The 19,203-nt window shown below is 38.2% G+C and overlaps 1 protein-coding gene across 4 annotated transcripts in view; it reads right to left on the reverse strand.

Moving 5' to 3' along the window:
* Nucleotides 1-2,978: 2,978 nt before the first annotated feature.
* Nucleotides 2,979-19,203, reverse strand: part of LOC139974655 (monocarboxylate transporter 12-like) — a 49,088-nt gene continuing 32,863 nt past the window's right edge. Inside the window, exons 3-8 of one of the 4 annotated variants that reach the window (XM_071981890.1) lie at nucleotides 17,823-18,047; nucleotides 14,097-14,274; nucleotides 12,925-13,038; nucleotides 9,813-9,953; nucleotides 7,134-7,973; nucleotides 2,979-4,003 (exon numbers count right to left, since the gene is read on the reverse strand). In XM_071981890.1, the coding sequence (XP_071837991.1) occupies nucleotides 3,786-4,003; nucleotides 7,134-7,973; nucleotides 9,813-9,953; nucleotides 12,925-13,038; nucleotides 14,097-14,199 (1,416 nt within the window). In that variant the 5' untranslated portion in view covers nucleotides 14,200-14,274; nucleotides 17,823-18,047 and the 3' untranslated portion in view covers nucleotides 2,979-3,785. Of the gene's footprint in view, nucleotides 4,004-4,580; nucleotides 5,218-7,133; nucleotides 7,974-9,812; nucleotides 9,954-12,924; nucleotides 13,039-14,096; nucleotides 14,275-17,803; nucleotides 18,048-19,203 lie in introns of those variants that run through there. The other 3 variants (XM_071981891.1, XM_071981893.1, XM_071981892.1) reach the window with 3 other exon arrangements.

Genomic DNA, 19,203 nt, shown 5'->3' on the forward strand with positions numbered 1-19,203 from the left:
GCAATTTGACCAATGTGGGGGCCTCTACGCAAACTCCTGTAGATGCAAAATTGGACAGATGTGTTCTTAGATAACTAATTAGAACCTCAAGACATAATGGTGAGAAAACAGTGTTGTCCCTGTCAGGATAATTACACCACCTCCTCCCACCCCCCCCCCCCATCCCCCTTCCCCACTATGAAATTCTACAGTTGCAACTAATGCTTTTGTAAGGCAGATCGGGATACGATCCAGTTGGTTTTCAATTATGTAAAATCAGTCCATTATTCCATATAATATCCAAAATGGTACAAACCAATGGTGACATTTGGTGACAATAGCAAATTCAGCTTAGACTTTATGACAGTCTAAGCACAACTGCCAACTATATATATATATATATATATACATACACTGACTAATATAGCTCTCAGGTACCTTAATGAGAGTGCTCTAAACATTTTGCTGAGCATTACAAAAAGAGTATATTCCAGACTAGCAATTCATTGCTGCGCTACTCAGAGTTTTGTGGACCTATCCACTCTTCGGGCTATACAGTAGTGCTCTGCTGAAAACAGTTTTAAATATATATTTAATATATATGTATGGTCCATTGAAGATGCAACTATCCAGTGACTATCTTGACAGGGTGTTAAGATTTGAAATGTTGTTTACCAATTGAAGAATGAACTCTCTAGCACTACATAGCCAAAGTGAGGAACATCAAGGTGGTCCTACATTTTCCATCAATCATCTGCAAAACAACTGTGTCCTTTTTTTGACAGGTTCAGCCTCTTAAAGCCAAACACGCATTCACACACACAAACACCACCTTGATTGCATAGGCTACTTGCCTGCCTATGGCAAGTAACTTAAACCTGTAGCATCTTATATGCAAGGATCACAAAAACAGTTTTTGAAACTGGATTGCAGATTCATATGAAACTTCCTGTATATATTGGAGATTTAGACCAAAAAATATTTAAAAAAAAAGAAGAAGCAAAAAAACAAAAAAGCTAAGTATTTCAAAGTCAAGTCTTTTGATACATATGATGATGCTTAGCTATGGAATCTCTTAAAAAGTAACAAAATAAATAAATTTAATGTCTACACAAAGACAGGTTTTGGATCTGGATGGCAGACTCAAAAGGCATTGTATTGTAAACTGGAGGTTTAGAACCACAAATAAAAAATAAAATAAAAAAAATTGAATGTAGAAAAAAAGAAGTTAATTACTTCAAAGTCAAATCTCTAGATATGAACTTGATCAGGCTTAACAGTCAGCTGCAGAAATTTATTCAAAAGGAATAAATAAATAAAATAAGACAAAGTAAAATAAAACAAATAAAATTCACAGAAATAAATTTAGCAGTGTGCTACTCTCCTTATATGTTCTGTTTGTTAATATCTTTGTTAGATGAAATATAAAAGATAAAAGTAATATCAAAGATGTCATACACACACACATACACACCCCCCCCCCCACCGCCAAAGGAAGGGAAAATTATGTCGGTTTTTCGTTCTTCCATAAAGCTTAAATTTCAATCTCTCATAAAATTTCCGAAAAAGACCTGAATCAAAGGAAAACAGTTACACACACACACACAAGGAGACATATATTTGGATCTACTATATGATTATACCATAATTTGCTATTCCATAGTCTGCTGTTTGGTAGGATAAGAAGATATCATCACAATTAAAACTATTACATGTTATCACATCTGCAATAGAGACAGTTCTTGTGTATTTAGGGGCTGTGTCAACAGTAGGATGCCTGACCGGGGGCTGCAGCGTCCTGCAGCCCAGGCTGTTTAGGACAATCTTTTGTACTCAGCAGTCTCACACAATATTTACTGCTGCTGGATAAGAAGAAGATATCAACATAAAGCTGAACGTGATATCACATCTGCACTAGAGACAGTTCTTGTTTATTTAGGCGCTGTGTCAACAGTAGGATGCCTGACCGGGGGCTGCAGCTTCCTGCAGCCCAGGCTGTTTAGGACAATAATTTTTTGTACTCAGCAGTTTCACACAATATTTACTGCTGCTCCACATGTAGAGATGATCTACATTGTTTGATATCAAACATGTCTTTAAATATATCCAAATGTCAATCATCCTGACAATAAATTAGATAAATATGCTAATATAAATATTTCTTTCTATAATTTAGTGTTCACGTCCAATTTTTTAATTTTGATTTGATGACATGGCATAAGAAAGTTGGATTGCAATTATTAAATTTTTTTATTTCTTCCCTGAAACAGTGAGGCAGCCTTGTTGGTAATATTTCTACGAGGCGTTTGCAAAAAAAAAAAACCTGAGGCGGCCACCTCACAAAATTACTCACAAGCATACCACAGCACACTGAAAATGACGAACAGAAGAAAATTAATATTCTGAAAATGGTATACCTCCTTTCATAATTTACTGCAAAAAATCTAAAACACAGCGAAATTCAGTTGCAGCTAAATTGAAGTAAAGAACAAATGCCCCCAAGTAGAGTTATATCTCCATTGTTAATGTATCCTCTTTACCGACAATCAACTCGCAGCTATCCAAATGGAATGTAAAACATACATCTTTCAAAATATATATCTCTGGTTAATATGTTTCTTTTAATTACATAACAACATATCTAGCCCTGCCTTCCCCTGTCATGAGTTTTGAACAAGTCACTTCTTAAATGGAGACATAATTTCAAAGCCTTTTTTCACACAACAATTTTCGTGCAGTCAGTCATCCTATAAAATTGGAGTGAAATTTCTGTTTTTATGCATTCTTGCAAATCTGTAACGATTGTGTTGTTTTGTAACAATCTGGTCATAAGATGACCAGCTGGTATTATTTTAACCAATTTACCTATCTGGCCACACATTCACCAGCTGGTATTATTCAAACCAAGTCACCAATCTGGTCACAAGTTGACCAGCTGGTATTATTCAACCCAAGTTACCTACGTGGCTACACATTTACCAGCTGGTATGATTCAAACCAATTTACCAATCTGGTCACAAGTTTACCAGCTGGTATTATTCAAACCAAGTCACCAATCTGGTCACAAGTTGACCAGCTGGTATTATTCAACCCAAGTTACCTACGTGGCTACACATTTACCAGCTGGTATGATTCAAACCAATTTACCAATCTGGTCACAAGTTTACCAGCTGGTATTATTCAAACCAAGTCACCAATCTGGTCACAAGTTGACCAGCTGGTATTATTCAACCCAAGTTACCTACGTGGCTACACATTTACCAGCTGGTATGATTCAAACCAATTTACCAATCTGGTCACAAGTTTACCAGCTGGTATTATTCAAACCAAGTCACCAATCTGGTCACAAGTTGACCAGGGTATTATTCAACCCAATAACCTATCTGGTCACGAGTTTTTTTTCCAATTTTATTTCAACATTTTTTCGTTGCATAAATTATAATTTCAACATTCTTTCGTTGCATAAATTATAAAGGAACATAACATGAAAATAATTTATACGATTGATGAAGTCTTTACGAAAATAAGAGATTGCATTTCTTAAATGCATTATGTAAAGTATTATAGGAAATGGGCGCATGACATTTAGAGTTTGTAAATATTCTTCTACTTGAAGCATAAATTTAAATCGAAATAAAAATTTGTTTAAATTAGGGAGTTCTTCTTCAACTTTCTTCTTAAAAATATAATATTTTGACCAGCTGGTAATATTAAACCGATCCCCCCATTTCTGGTCATAAGTTGACCGACAAAGTTTTTCAAACCCATTCATCTTTGTGGTTCAAAGCTTCCTCTGCTTCTTCTCTTTACTCCATCTGAAACTCTTCTTTCAAACCGTTCTCTTCCACATTGACATAATCTTCTACATTCTGAACTTTTTCGCCTCTGTTTATACTGGCTTCCTTCTTTTCCTTCAGCCGTTTCAACATATACAACACTGCCATCGATGAAGCACCTAAGAAAAAGGCCCCGGCCCCAAAGAAGAATGATATGTTGTAGTTTCCGGTTGCGTCATAGAGGAAAGCTGCATTTCAGGAGAAAGAGAAAATATGATATGATTTTACTGATCTCCCTCATCCACAGCTGTCTGTAAGGACAAGTCCTTAAAAGTTTTCCAAAAAATATGTTTTAAAAGAGTTTTTATCATATCATTGATCATATTAATAATATATAAACCTCAAACCCACAAAGCAACAGTTTACACAAAGTATATACAGAATATTTCAGCTCCACATTAGAGCATTTTAATTTTCTGCTGTTTTCCTGCTTCCATTCTGAATTCTGAAGTTGAAATATTATAAACAAGCAATTATTTCTCAACAGTTGCAGTGGCCAAGTTGGTAGTGCTATGTAACTGAGAGATTCAGACAAGCTCCATGTCCTGAGTTCAAATCCACATGAGAGCATTTTGATTTTCTGCTCTTTTCCTGCTTCCATACTGAGTTCTGAAGTTGAAATATTAGAAACGAGCATTATTTCTCAACAGTTGCAGTGGCCAAGTTGGTAGTGCTCTGTAACTGAGAGAGTCAGACAAGCTCTATTACCTGAGTTCAACTCCATGTGAGAGCATTTTGATTTTCTGCTCTTTAACTGCTTCCATACTGAATTCTGAAGTTGAAATATTAGAAACAAGCAATTATTTCTCAACAGTTGCAGTGGCCAAGTTGGTAGTGCTCTGTGACTGAGAGAGTCAGACAAGCTCCATTTCCTGAGTTCAACTCCATGTGAGAGCATTTTTATTTTCTGCTCTTTAACTGCTTCCAATCTGAATTCTGAAGTTGAAATATTAGAAATGAGAATTATTTCTCAACAGTTGCAGTGGCCAAGTTGGTAGTTCTCTGTGACTGAGAGAGTCAGACAAGCTCCATGTCCTGAGTTCAAATCCACATGAGAGCATTTTGATTTTCTGCTCTTTTCCTGCTTCCATTCTGAATTCTTAAGTTAAAATATTAGAAACAAGCAATTATTTCTCATCAGTTGCAGTGGCCAAGTTGGTAGTGCTCTGTAACTGAGAGAGTCAGACAAGCTCCATGTCTTGAGTTCAACTCCATGTGAGAGCATTTTTATTTTCTGCTCTTTAACTGCTTCCATACTGAATTCTGAAGTTGAAATATTATAAATGACCATTATTTCTTTAACAGCTGCAGTGGCCAAGTTGGTTATTCTCTGTGACTGAGAGAGTCAGACAAGCTCCATGTCCTGAGTTCGACTCCAGCCAGAGCCTTTTACTTTTCTGTTCTATGGAAAAGGTGGAAGTATAAAGGTAAGAAACAAAGTTTTCCCATTGGGAACCAAAATGGTGTAATTGGTAGTTCTGCCAAGAGGCCATTGGGACTCTCCTGATTTGCTGGGTTCAAGGCCAGGTTGAGGTGAGAAAGGGAGAGTAAAAGGAGAGAGGCGAGAGAGTGTGGCGAGAGGGAAGGAAGGAGGGTGTGGCGAGAGAGGGTGTGGTGAGAAGGGAGGAAGGAGAGTGAGGCCAGAAGGGGAGACGAGAAGGGGGAGGCCAGAAGGGAGGAGGGTGCGTGGGTGAGGCGAGAAAGGGCAAGTTCCCAAGCGGCCAGGTGAGTTAGCTGTTACCCCCTCCCCCTGACAAGGTTCCCAAGCGGCCAGGTCAGTTAGCCGGTACCCCCTCTCCCCCGACAAGGTTCCCAAGTGGCCTCCCCATCCCAGACAAGTATCAGAGGAGAAAATGTTTTATAAAATGTCCAAGTCCAAACAAGTGGATCTTTAAATATTTGAAAAGCTACATATTTCAGTTTCTCCTCTAATGGTCTAATGGTAGCGCAGAAGGTTTGCATCACAGGGTCCCTGGTTCAAAACCAACTTCTGCTTTTGCCTCTTTTAGTAAAAGAAATTTCCCAGGAAAGAACCAACACAAGAAAACCAAAACAAACAGCTGATTTTTCTCACCTTGTAATAGTACAGTAGCTTATGCAAAAACACAACCATAAAAGTTTATTCATATAGATATATCTTATAGACAAATAGATATATATATATATATATGTATATAGATATATAAATAAAGACAAAGGGAAAAAAGTCAATACATCCACTTAGAACCAAGCATTGCAATTCAAAGAGATGAGTTTAGTAGTCAGGATATGCTCAGAAATAGTTGAGTGCCGGGCAGATTTGTATGGTAGTGTGATCCACGTCCTGGGCGTCACATACACACACACGCACACACACACTTACACACGCAATTACCATCGCATAGATTCCTAGTGCCTTCAGGCTAGGAATCAAAATATGGCATTACTTGGATATCTAAAACATCATGCACAACATGACCTAATTGTTTAAATCCAAACGGTGTCTAGGTACAGAAAACAGCATAGCTGTGCATTGTGGGAGCCCTAGACATGAATATTCATAACGTTGTTGGTGCTTGATCATTCTCTACTTACGTTCAGACATCCAAAATAACGAGTACTCAGCAAAAAAGTTTCACAACATGAAATTTTTACAATTTTCAGCATTTCAAAATGAAACATATAACAATGCCAACTTTCAGCTGTTTACACATACAAACACATACGCCACCCACACACACGCTTACATAAATGACATTATATGGTAGCATCTGTAGGCTTCTAGTGCTCAACATGTGGCATAGATGGAATAAAAAATATGCTGGTTATATACCTGTACTGTGGCCTAGTGAATAAGGGTGGTGGCATTTGAAGCAATTAGGTTTAGCAAGCAGGAGGTTTGGGGTTCAATGCCCGACTGGGTCATCGGAAAGGAGGATTTTTTGCATCCAAGAGTAATCTACTGTTTTTTTCCATTTGAAATAGACTTTCTAAAATTGGAAAGATTCCAAATTTGAGTTAAAATGTTGAATCGGGAGCCACCTGGCGTGAAAGTTGTAATCCACGAGCCCTTGCGGGGCTGTTCTCCCCACATTCGTGGACGTTAAAATGACTGCCTGATACTGTGATTATGACAATGAAAGTAGGCACTCCATCAAGCTGTCCGACTTCAGTTCCATGTTAACTACCTAGGCATCACATGTATTTATACACACACACACCCACACACAAAAGACTTAAATCATTTCATAACTGAAGATCAACAAAGTTTTGACATTTTCAGACCCTTTAGAAGTTCTCTCCATTAAATATGACATGAATAAAAGGTATTAGGCTCACCCATGAAGTAGACCCCGATGAGGTTTCCCGTGCCAAGAAAGGTCATCGAGATACCCCAAGCATTGGGCACGTTGGTCGGGGGCACGGCCTCTCGGATGCAGACGATCGTGACGGCGATGGCCATCCCACTTCCAGCACCGAGGAAGAAGGCGCAGATGGCTAGTCCAGCAAACGACGCGGTGAATGGGTTGAGGAGGTCGCTGATGCAGCACATCATCGTGGAGACTATGAAGAGCATCATGGGCGATACTATCTTCAGGTCGATCAGGACGCCGTGGAACAGACGAAATGAGAAGCTTCCGATCCCGACCAGCGAGATGAGCCAAGAGGCCGTGGTCTGCTCGATACCCAGATCGAATACCGCTTTCGAGGTGAAGAAAACCAAGGACGAATAGTAACCGAATCCCAATAAACAAAACGCCACAAATATGAAATTGATGGACGGCATCTGCCAGATTAATTGAAGTCCGAAAAACTTGAGGCAACGCCAGAGGTAGAAATAACAAGTTCTGCTCGATTCTGCCGCGGAGGTATCCTCGTCTTCCGCTGCATCGTCTGCGAGCTGTTTATGTTTGGTCTTCTCGTTGATGAAGTAGAGTTCCCGGTCGGATGGACGAAACAGGAGGCCGCAGACCACGAGGAGGAGGACCAACGCTGCCAGGATGGGGAAGGTCCTTTGCCATGTGAAGGTATCGATCAGTAATTGCAGGAAGGGAGGTACCGCTAGCATGCCAATGCCTACGCCAGACATTGCGATCCCATTGGCTAATCCCAGGCGCTTCTGGAAATAATGACCAATGACGGTGACTGCGGGCTGATAGGTGAAGCCTACGCCAATCGCTGAAAAATAACCAAAATAACATTACGAGATTATATCAATGTTTGCATGCAAAGTATCACCATCACATGAGGGTCTTTGTTTATAGCTCAGTTGGTTGCTCCATGTAGTAGAGTTTAACTCGTCAATGTTCCATAGAGAAATTCCCATAAAAAATCTACTCTTTTTATCTACTTGCTAACATAAGAAAGCCAAGTGCTTGAATATTTCAGATATTCAGACTTCAAGGACTTGTAAATTAAATAAAAAACAAAAAAATTAAGAAAAAACTAATAAAACTTTGTGGGATGCAACATTTTCTGTATTGGTCTGTTGTATCCAGTAGACCTCTAAGTAATAGGGATATACCCGATATGTGTGATTATTAACCAGCTTGGTCAAAGTTACGACATTATGAGCTTCATGGAGAACAATATGGGGCATGTGCTCAAAGCCTTACATTTGTATGTCAGTACACATTAAGAACATAAACAAATGGAAAGTACTATAACAACCATCAGTCTGTCAAATATTTACACAAGGTTTGTAGCTATTAACTGCTTATTATCCACAAATGTGGGCTGCTCCCAAAAGCCATATGAAGCAACTGATCAACCATGCTGGCTGTAAGTCTGGCAGATGCCATAGGAAACTTGATTTCAGCCAGTAGTTTTTTTCTTTTTACATGAACCAACTTTTTTTTTTATAACAAGAGAATAAAATGGTGGAATTCTAGCCCTGCAATGTCACAGGCTAAGGAAAAGAGCTTAAGTGATCATTTAGAAAATATACTAATCACCAACAAAAAATTGTTGCCCCAAATAAGTCCTCATTAAAAGTTACAAATTTTGTCTAATTTGGCCAAATTTGTCACCCAGACAATTTTGTTTGTCTCCAAACAGATTTTCAAGCGAGAGTAAAAAATGGAGGTAAACCTTTAAACAAACTTAGATAACATTCCCAAACTTTGTAGCCTCCCAGGAGATGAAAAAAGCAACAGGCATACCTTGTTTCTCCATTACTCCTGTACCTTTTGGCTAATACCAAGGACCACATCATTGTCCAGTAACCAACAGTATCATCATTGTGGTAGGTTAGCTATATATGTAAGAGTTCACCTTTGTTTAAAAGTAAACAGACACAAGGAGACAAATACCCTACCACCTTTCTTTAGTTCATATGACAGAGATCTTTGTGAAGTACCCTCTTCCCCAAGCAGCCAAGCAGCTGAGAAAAAATCTTGCTCCATTTGGGATGTATCCTAGTTTAAAAGACGTGCCTGGGAGCTTTCATTTTGTAAACCTATGATGTCACCATGCTACCACGATCTGTACCTTCATTTACTTTTGCTTTGTTTGCTTTTCATTTTGCCAAAGCAAAATGTGTTCAGTGTTGATGCTGAAACCATTGCAGCATTTGCAAAACTCATCTCTTTACCCGAAAATAAACATTGTAATAAATAAATAAATAAAGCAAAAAAGCATTATAATAATGAAGCACACGTGGCTTGATGATGTCATACTTGGACTTGATCAAGTCTTTAGCCTTGTGTGAAAAAAAAACAAAAAAAAAACAATTCAAATCTGTGATATCTTTGGGATGGAATAAGGATTTTCTTAGCTGCTTGGGGAAGTCCTTCAAGCATCTTGATCACATAGACCAATCATGATGGTAGGGGTATGTGTCTCCTTCAATATAATGAACTATGGATTCGTATAATATTTAGAGCACAGCTAGTGACTTCATAGATTACGCAATCTGATAAAGTCATGGCATCAGATATTCATCTATATCAACATAAAAAAAAACATAGAACAGTAAAAAAACGTAAGATTAAAGATATCAATTTACAGATAGTTTACATATCAATATTGTCGTGAGGCAGAGATGGTAAATGTTTGTAGCGAACATTGAGAGAAGCATTCCCAAACTCATGCTCAGTCCAGAAATGATTACCACCAGCCGACATCCGAATGTTTTGGACAGACCACCCGCCGGTAAACCTTGTAAAAGAAAGAAATAAGGAGGAAAAGAAGGGAAAAACAGTTAATATTTATTAATTACTGTACATAGTGATAGGTTTAAACATGTAAATAACATTAAAAAGAGAAACAGATTTATATAAATATATTAGAAATTAGAAAACCAGTAAGGAAAGGTGGTCTTTCCCCACTGTAGGCTTTTGTCACCTGTATCAAACAATGCTAGTTCTGTTTTTGGTGACATGTTTTGCCTTACTCTATAGATCAAACATGATGCTAACCAACTTGAAATCATTTGTGATTCCTAAAGCCGGATCTCGAAAGAGATACTTTGAACAGACTTTATGTTAATGAAATGGAGGTAAACGAATGTATAATGAAATCGTAAATGAGTTGGAAAATCAAGAACAATGAAAAAACTTCCAGCCTCCACCGGGATTCAAACCCGGGCCTCCCGCTCTGTACGCGGCCATCTAACCACTAGGCTATTTATTGCAAGTTCAATGTTTCTTTTCATTGAGATGTAGGTTATATGTATCAGGGGTGCTACGTCGTTGACTCGGTGAGGATGTTCCCAGGAATTTTAGCCAGCTTTTCTCCAACCCTTTACAACAGATTTACAAGAGCAGATTTACAAGAGCAGTTTTACAATACCAGAAAATGAGACAAAACCTGGTAATGCCTGTAGTTTTCAAACATGTTTGTGTGACAGTACACATATATACAGTACAGCATATCTACAAGTATGTATGAATGCTTTCATTCAGAGACAAGTGTCAATGACGTCAGTTAGTTTTAACATTTTGAATCAAATCAGCAATATAGTTGAACACGTGAAATCATACAGTTTTGTGTCAAAGATAGTTACTCTATTTGACTTTGCCTTTATAATGCCCAAGCTACAGTATTTCTTCAACAGGAAACAGAAACTCCAGTCAAAAATGCCAACTCTAGAAGCATGTTTTCTAGCACGAAATCAACGCACAAAGTATGATGAGTTACTCACTGTATAACAGGTTATATTACACAAATTCTGTGAGTCTGTCATTCCAATCTTACCTGTGTATTGAAACTAGTAGTATACAGTGTAGGTGCAGTGTGCGCATCGTATATTTTTATAATATTATGCAGGTACCCACAGTAGCTATTTTGCACTGTACAGTTACAGTATTCCCTGTATCTGCACCAACCAGTGAATTGTAATAACATTCCTTGCTTATAGTTAATACATGCTGACTGTACGTAACAGTTGCACAAGTCACATATTGGGGGTAAAGGAGTCTACCGTACAGGGAAGGACTCCCCAACCACCCCCCTACTTTGAGCAATGTTGGTATAATGGATGGTAAAAAACACAAATGTACATGGACTGATATGATTGGCTGTTTATTAGTAAAAACACAAATAATCATGGACTGATACGCTTGGCTGGTTGCAAGTAAAGATAAAAGCTGTACAGGTACTGATATGCTTGGCTAGTTACACTGCACTTTTTGTTGAACATAGTAGTTTTGTTCACAGATTCAAGAATATTGTAATTGGTAAATCCACTTTTAGTCCCGGTTTCAGGTGTTGCTCACTACCGCCATAAGGTAATTTTCACCCTAAGTTTACAAGAACAGTCACATTCTAGCAGATCACCAGTCTATGACAATGGACACATATGTGATTCTCCAATAATTGTTTACACTAAAAGGTCCGATGAAAAAGTCACTCAACGTGGCAAACTAGCAAGAGCCATATATCAAGACCTCTCTCATAAGATTCCTGCTCAAGAAACCACAGAGTAGATTCGCAAAACATTCGCATTTTTTCCAATACCTTTGAACTTATTATGTAAAACCTTATTTTGGATATCACATGATCATTATTAATGCAGTTTCATAGACTACAAGGAAGAAAACAGAAGAAGAAAAAAAAGGTACTGGACAAGATAAAGCTGCAAAGACAGATACATGTGTTGATATGAATATTAACTGAACATATGATCTACGTTTTTTTTAATCCTTTTGCTAACATCATTGGTTTTTGAACATTGTATGAACTACTAAAGATAATGAAGTACATTTCGTAGAGTGTCCGGTTTAATATCTGCCTTTATCGTATACATAGTCCTACAGCAAACTCTCGCGATGTGATGATAAACGCTAGAGGCAAACAGATTCACTACGAATATAAAATTTTCTTTAAATTGAGCCCTGGACTAACTTTGTACACTGAAGAAACCTGTACATGTTATCTCTTCAGTTGGGGTAATTTCTCCAGCAAGGACCACTGTACATATATATACATTATTATTATTTTTGTAATTCATATTAATTTACATTTTTCTACATGTCTGCTACAGACCAGCCAAATTTCCGCACACCCTCGCTCTGAAATAATCCTTACGAAATGTCCATGTTTTTTGAAGGACATACATAGGATATATACACTAACCTATTCACATACATACACATATGCAAGCCACTGAAAGATTTGTTGATTTAAAACAAGAGAACAGTTTGCGATAGAATACCTTCTACACTTAAAAATCAACAGACTTGGTAAACTGTACATGTGGCACATTCAATACAAACTTAGATTGAGTCATCCGTGACTCATCTATGGTTCAGCTGCATGTACATCAAATATGTATACAAAACATGCAGGCATATGTAGCTCATTTAAAGGGTGTGAAGACTCGCGCAAAAAAAACGTCTAATGTCGGTAATCTGACCTAGTTTCGAATGAGGTGTAACAGAAGTGTTAGACACTAGTGTACAGTCAGTACACACAGCTGCAGTCAATACCCACAGCACAGTGTACAAACGATACAGCGATGGACATCTCAGGTCCAGCTTAAGATAACAAGGTATCACGTTTCATTACTGTACTGTCTGCATTTTGTAGCGACACAAACAAAACGTCACTTGCAAGCAACGGAAAGTGAACTTTTTCAGATGGCCGTATGCGGTTTGGGGCGAGTCTTCAATGCCTTTAAGTCTCTTACCCATGACTGGTCCCATAAATCCGAGAATGACCCCGACCAGACCCGCTGTCTTTGCGTTGATGTCGAAATATAACTGCCACTCAACTAGGAATACACTCAGAGACAACATGTAACCTGTAGAGAAATGGAAATTACATTTGAAGAATTATAGGCCCCAGCTTATTGGAATTGAAATAAATCAACTTCTTTACAGTGAGAAATACTTATTCTGCAAAAACAAAATACCATGACAATGTACTGAGGACTTATCTTCATTTAACTTGATTAATATTCAAATCTCATTTGATTAAAATGAAGAAAAAGTCGAAAGGAATATCCGTGGAAGCCTTTTCCGATTCTTCTTTTACTTGCGATCATTTTACACTGATCAATCGATATCAAACTTCATACATGGATGTGTTTGGACAATATGAAATCTTGAGAAAGCAACACATTTTCTCCACTCCATGCTTAACCTTCATTTGGTGAGAAAGTCTTCTGAATGAAACACTGATTTACAAAGGTCCTCACATTCCGATAGCAATAATAACCGTTTCGTTAAAATATGTCAAAGATGCTGCCAAATTCTATAAAAAACAGCAATCAATTGTTAAGTTTTCTAAATTTGAGAGATTCTCAAGACAATAGATCTTAATAGTTTTACAGTAAGTGGTGTCATTAAACAAACACTGTTTTCCGCTTTAAGTGGATTAATACGGGTGTATAATTTTTCCGGTATTGCAATCGCAAAAATGCGATGCAAAATGGGTAAATTGCCAATATGCATAGCAGTTCTTATATACAGTTCTTAATTGCATTGTAATCGGGTCTGAGTGTTTGTGTCTTCAATTTTTTCTCTCTCTCCTATAGGGTCCTTGATGGGGACTTGAGTGTCCCTCCTGATCCAGTGTCCCTCCTGATCCTTGTTTTCTATTAAACTAAACTACACTAAACATACACAGAACCATGCTATTTTATAAAAGGTTGCAGTCTTCAAAAGTGATATTCAAAATATTTCAACTTAATTTATCCCCTGCATTTTGAGTGCAGAATAAGTAGTCCCCCTTTTTTTGGGGGGGGAAGGGGGAGGGAATGAAGGGAAAAATTTTCTATTAAGAACAATCATATACACTGAGTAGTAAATGCAGTATTGTTTCTTATCAATATAGGAAATGAATACCATGGATACACACCTGAGGTTATGATATGTGCAACAAAGGCTGCACCCACGGCAACCCATCCCCAACCGCCATCTGGGGCAGGAGGTGGCTGTCGGAGGGTAGTCGATGTGGTCATATTGGACAGACTGTGATACTGAAGCAACTAGGCACCCCGTGATGATCTGGAGCGAACAGGTAATGGTGCAAAATTCTGGAGAAAAGAAACAAAGGAGAGAGAAAATTCAACTATTGATTAGTGGAACAAAATTATACTGTAAACATGTATATTATATACATTGCATGCAGCAAATACCACCCGTAGGGTTGTTAATATATATTAACAGAATAAACAAGAAACTTACTGTGTACAATATATACAGTGTGTACTGTACTTTTAATGTACAGTCTATCTATGTCACTAATTGCTAAATACATTTTATGTGTTCTGTAAGCCGAGGACTAGGGCTTTCAATTTTAACGACAGGGTGTGCATACTTCTAGTACCTGGGTGATAAAATGTTTATACTATATAAAAACAGTTTCTACTGGTTAAGAAAACAAAAAAACAAGTTGCAATACCTCGCTGGGTATGGTATGTAATCTTATCTACGTACTCTACACGTACAATAAAATATCATGACAACAAAATATCATTAAAGTACTGTACCACAATATGTACAGTACAGGAACTTGAGCCTCGTACTGCAGCAGCTCCATCTAAAGAGCTCCGAAGATGCTACAAATTGTCACATGACAGCTCTCCCCTCTTTTATGAATGCCTCCAGTTTCCTATCATGTTACAACCACAAAAGGTACCATGTTTACACTTTCAGCAAAGGTTACTGTCATCGCATGTCTCCCGAAACACGGTGATGCTATCGACTATATCAGATCATATTACTGTTAAACAACAAATATGAACTTGAGGTACATGGCAGGCTCGTAGCAGGAAATTTGCCAAGGGGGCAAACCTGTAGGCAAACTATCAGAGCTGTAGATTCGCATTGAAAACTATCTAAGCGTAGCGCCACCATGAGTTGGTGCTACGCGTACAAGAAAATGTAGGCTGAAAATGCCTCCCAGATCGCTGGAAATGGCACTTCCCCGGCCTTGTAAGTTGCATCTAAGCTTGAAAATACTAGCGATATCATAAAAACATACAAACAAAATATGTAAGGGGGGGGCGGTTGCCCCCTTCGCCCCCCCCATTGGCTACGCACCTGTTATATGGTAATTGTACTGTTATCTTCTCCATGGGTCTACACAGTATATATATTTTATATGCCTACAGTAAACACAACTCACCAATTTAAACTCCTGTTCAAGCAAATCTCCATGCTCGTGGTTTTCAATCTGATTTACATTAGATCTTATCTACAGTGGTACCATTTAAATACATCCAGGGCTTCTAGGCTGTGATAAACAAGACACACAATATATATACGTGTAATTGTTATAGATATATATTGCAAATCATCGGCTACTGTAATATGCAGTGCATATATACTATACAGATTTAAGCCTATAGATTGAAGGAACGTGCACTGAGGAATGAAGAGCAGGACAAGATTTGTAAGGCCGTCGATTGAATTGGGTTACAGAAATAACGGCGACTCCAGAGATACTACTCGTTATCACTCCAAATGTAATATTTTATCGTCAAACTCATGTTCAGGTTTCTCAACTCTTCAGCCTTTTTTTTTTGTCTGAGAACCACGCTAACATGTGTCGGCTGAGATGCATTGCTATAGCTATAATTTTTCTATTTATTTTTCTATTTATGTTTTAACATTTCTATTTTTCTATACAATCTTAACTTTTATATCCTTTTTTTACTTTTAACAAATTTTTTTTCTTTTGCTGTAAAGCGCTTTAGAGCAATTTTTTAATTGAATAGGGCGCTATATAAATCTTGTGTAATAATAATAATAGCGTACGTGGCTTCCATTTGGCACCGCAGTGATACGATTCACATCACTATGTGAAACTGACCAAAATCTAATTATTTAACATGTATTGAAACTGGTAAACTTTGAGTTTCTGTAAATATTTTGACCACTGTCACTTACTGCGGTACAATACTAAGGGGTCACAGGATCAAGAGGGTGCCCAGCAATTGGTCAATAGTACTATTATCAGGAGGTATCACGTGATACCCTCTGAGCATGGCAAGAGCACTGGTCATCAACAAGAAGTACAGCCAGTTGGGACAACTTCTAATACCTCTCTAAACTGATCTCCATTATCATGCTCTCAAAGCACTAGTATTGACCAGTACAAACAGTTCTTAACCTTGATCTGATAAAAACATGTTATTCATACTGAATTAGTTTCGACTGAGGTGTAACAGAAGTGTAAGACACCACCATCGATCCCAGAATATACACACACAGCTTGCTACAGTCTATAATTAGACAAGAGTGTACAGTCAATACAAACAGCTACATGGTCAATACCCACAACACAGTGTACATAGCATTGATGGAAATCTCAGGTCTAGATAAATTAAAAGATAACAAGGTATTACATTTCATTACTGTCTGCTTATTGAAGCGGCAGACAAAAAACTTCACTTGCCAACAACGGAAAGTTAACTTTTCAGAGGGTGGCATGCGGTTTGGGGTGAGTCTTCAATGCCTTTAACTTGGCCTTTAGTCCCCCCACACTTTTGAAAAGCTTTTGGGAGCTTACTTGTAAGTTACATAGACTGAAAGTCACAATATCGAAAGGAATGTAAGCTACCAAATTGTTGGCTATATATATATGGGGCAAAACCAAACAAATATGTCTTTTACCTTTATTCACTCAATTCTGCCTGTAAATTCTCTCAATTTGAACCAGTTGTGTTACAGAAAAGCTGACAACTTATATAGGTTGTAAAATTCAAACTGGTATCACATAACAACACCATCGTATTGTTTTGTATTATTGGCTACTATTACTAACTATGTAGTAAATGTGTAATTTTACGGAAGCTTGAGTTTTTTTCTGATGGACATCCAAATAATGATTTCTTTTTACAATAACGAAAGTTTACTGCGTGGGGGTTTCGGATCATATTGAGCGTTGGGCACATACTTAAGTCCAGGGTCACACGTATAAAATTGCATCTTCCAACCATCGTTTCTTAACTATAGTCCGACCATATTAACTAACTACTGTACGATAGCACACGTACTCACACGACTTTTTACTGTTTTCGGATGATCGTTATTCCTGGACACATGCACCAGTGAGTTAATGATGCTTTTGCAAAGCTATCTTGCGCAGTTGCGTCGGGTCTGTCAAGGGTCACGGTTTTGATGATGTTTCGCAAGGTTTTTAGTTGTAAGTAGTAGTAGATGATGTCAGTGTTACACTAAAATGCATAGTCGGCCAATGCAATTGCGATCACACGCATGGTTCTTCCTGTTGACAATGGTCGGACGATGGTTAATTCGGGCTTACGATGCTAATTACCATGTTTAGTGGACGATGGTCGGACGATGGTCTGACCATAGCAGAGAGCGGTCACACACAAACCGTACCATGGTCGGACCATCGTTATGTCTGAAAAAATGTACGTGTCACGGGGTCTAAACTTTTATTATGATTAGGCTAGGCATAAGCCCGCCTAGGCCTACAATAAGACAATTTGGAAACCCACAATGTCTTATCACAGCTAGGCCTAGATTTGTTTGCAACTTAACAGAGTTATACAAAGGTAAACACAACAGAAAAGTTGGGTTCTGTATTCGTACGTTAGGCCGCTGTTCTCACCAGATTGGGAGCAACATCGTTACTGTACCGGACGTTTCTGCAAAGTTCAATCAATCGCAAGGTCGCTCTCACATGTAACAGGCCAGGTAAGAATCGTCCATGATCCAAGAGAGATATCGTTTCACAATATTCTCACGATCTCGAATATCCACCAGCCCGCCCTCTATTTACACTTCGGTTGGTGTTGCTACCGTCAAGCAGGTGTTGTGAACATGCAGGGTCGATCTACGGAAATAAAAATGAAGGGCGCCATAAAACTAGTAAAGTGACGGAATCGGCCATGTTATACTGCTCGGGAAAAACAAATTTAACAGAAAGTCTAGATCTAGATTAAGGCCAGGTCCAAACAACAGAACTTAGTTTCCTAACTGTAAAAGCTACACCCAGCATGATTCGTTTTATGATTAGTAAGTTTGGGTCGTCTTGACCCAATACTTGAGTTGACCGACAGTCCTTTGAGAAACCTAACCCAGGTGGATCCCGATCGCGTATGGTTACACTCACAATCTCCTCTATTAAAATGTTCTGAAAATGTGTACACAGTTGATGGTGTTTACCGTACCCCTCCCAGTGTATGGTACTTTGTACAACAATAAGAAACATGTTGTGCAAGAGGACAAACCATGGAAGTTGCAGATCTCATCTCCTCCATGACATAACCATCAATGTTGTTTCATGCAAGACATCACATTTGGGCCAACTTCACCTCTGACCTTCAGTGTTCTTTCAACCTATCCCTCAAAATCTAATAAGGAATACTCTTGTACATATCGGGTGGTAAGTTTAATGGTTTTCTTCTGCATATTGACATTTGACCCCGACCCTTAACAACTAAAACTTTTAATTAAGTGTATAGGAGGAGTTTGCGACACACTTTTTTTGCTCATTCACATGAGACGCACACACTTCCTCGCATGACTGATGTGAGTTTAAGTATAATATCTCATCTCCCTATATAGCCTAATACACGTAGGGAGATGAGATGATGGGATACCGCGACTTAAGTTGTCATTTTGATGGAGCTGCATAGTCGCCATTTACTATTTTACTGTAAATATGTTTAGCGGCGCCAAATATATAACACGTAAAACGATGGCAGCAGTCGACTATTCCATATTTTGAAGGAAGGTCAGAATTAGGGTCAGCAGAGACCACTCGGACGATTGTGGGGGACCTTTCGATCAACATATTAATTTAATAAGAAAATAATGTCAATTAAACGACATATATGTCAAAACCGTTAGAGATACCAAAAAAATACAAGTTACATGATCATCTCAAAAAATGACATTAACTTTCTGTTGGCGTCTCTGAGCTGTGGCATAAATATCCAGGATTTTTCGATGTCACATGAAAACAAAGAAAACGGAGAAACAGAATA

This window comes from Apostichopus japonicus, chromosome 10 (assembly GCF_037975245.1).
Source record: "Apostichopus japonicus isolate 1M-3 chromosome 10, ASM3797524v1, whole genome shotgun sequence".
Classification (NCBI taxonomy): Eukaryota; Metazoa; Echinodermata; class Holothuroidea; order Aspidochirotida; family Stichopodidae; genus Apostichopus; species Apostichopus japonicus.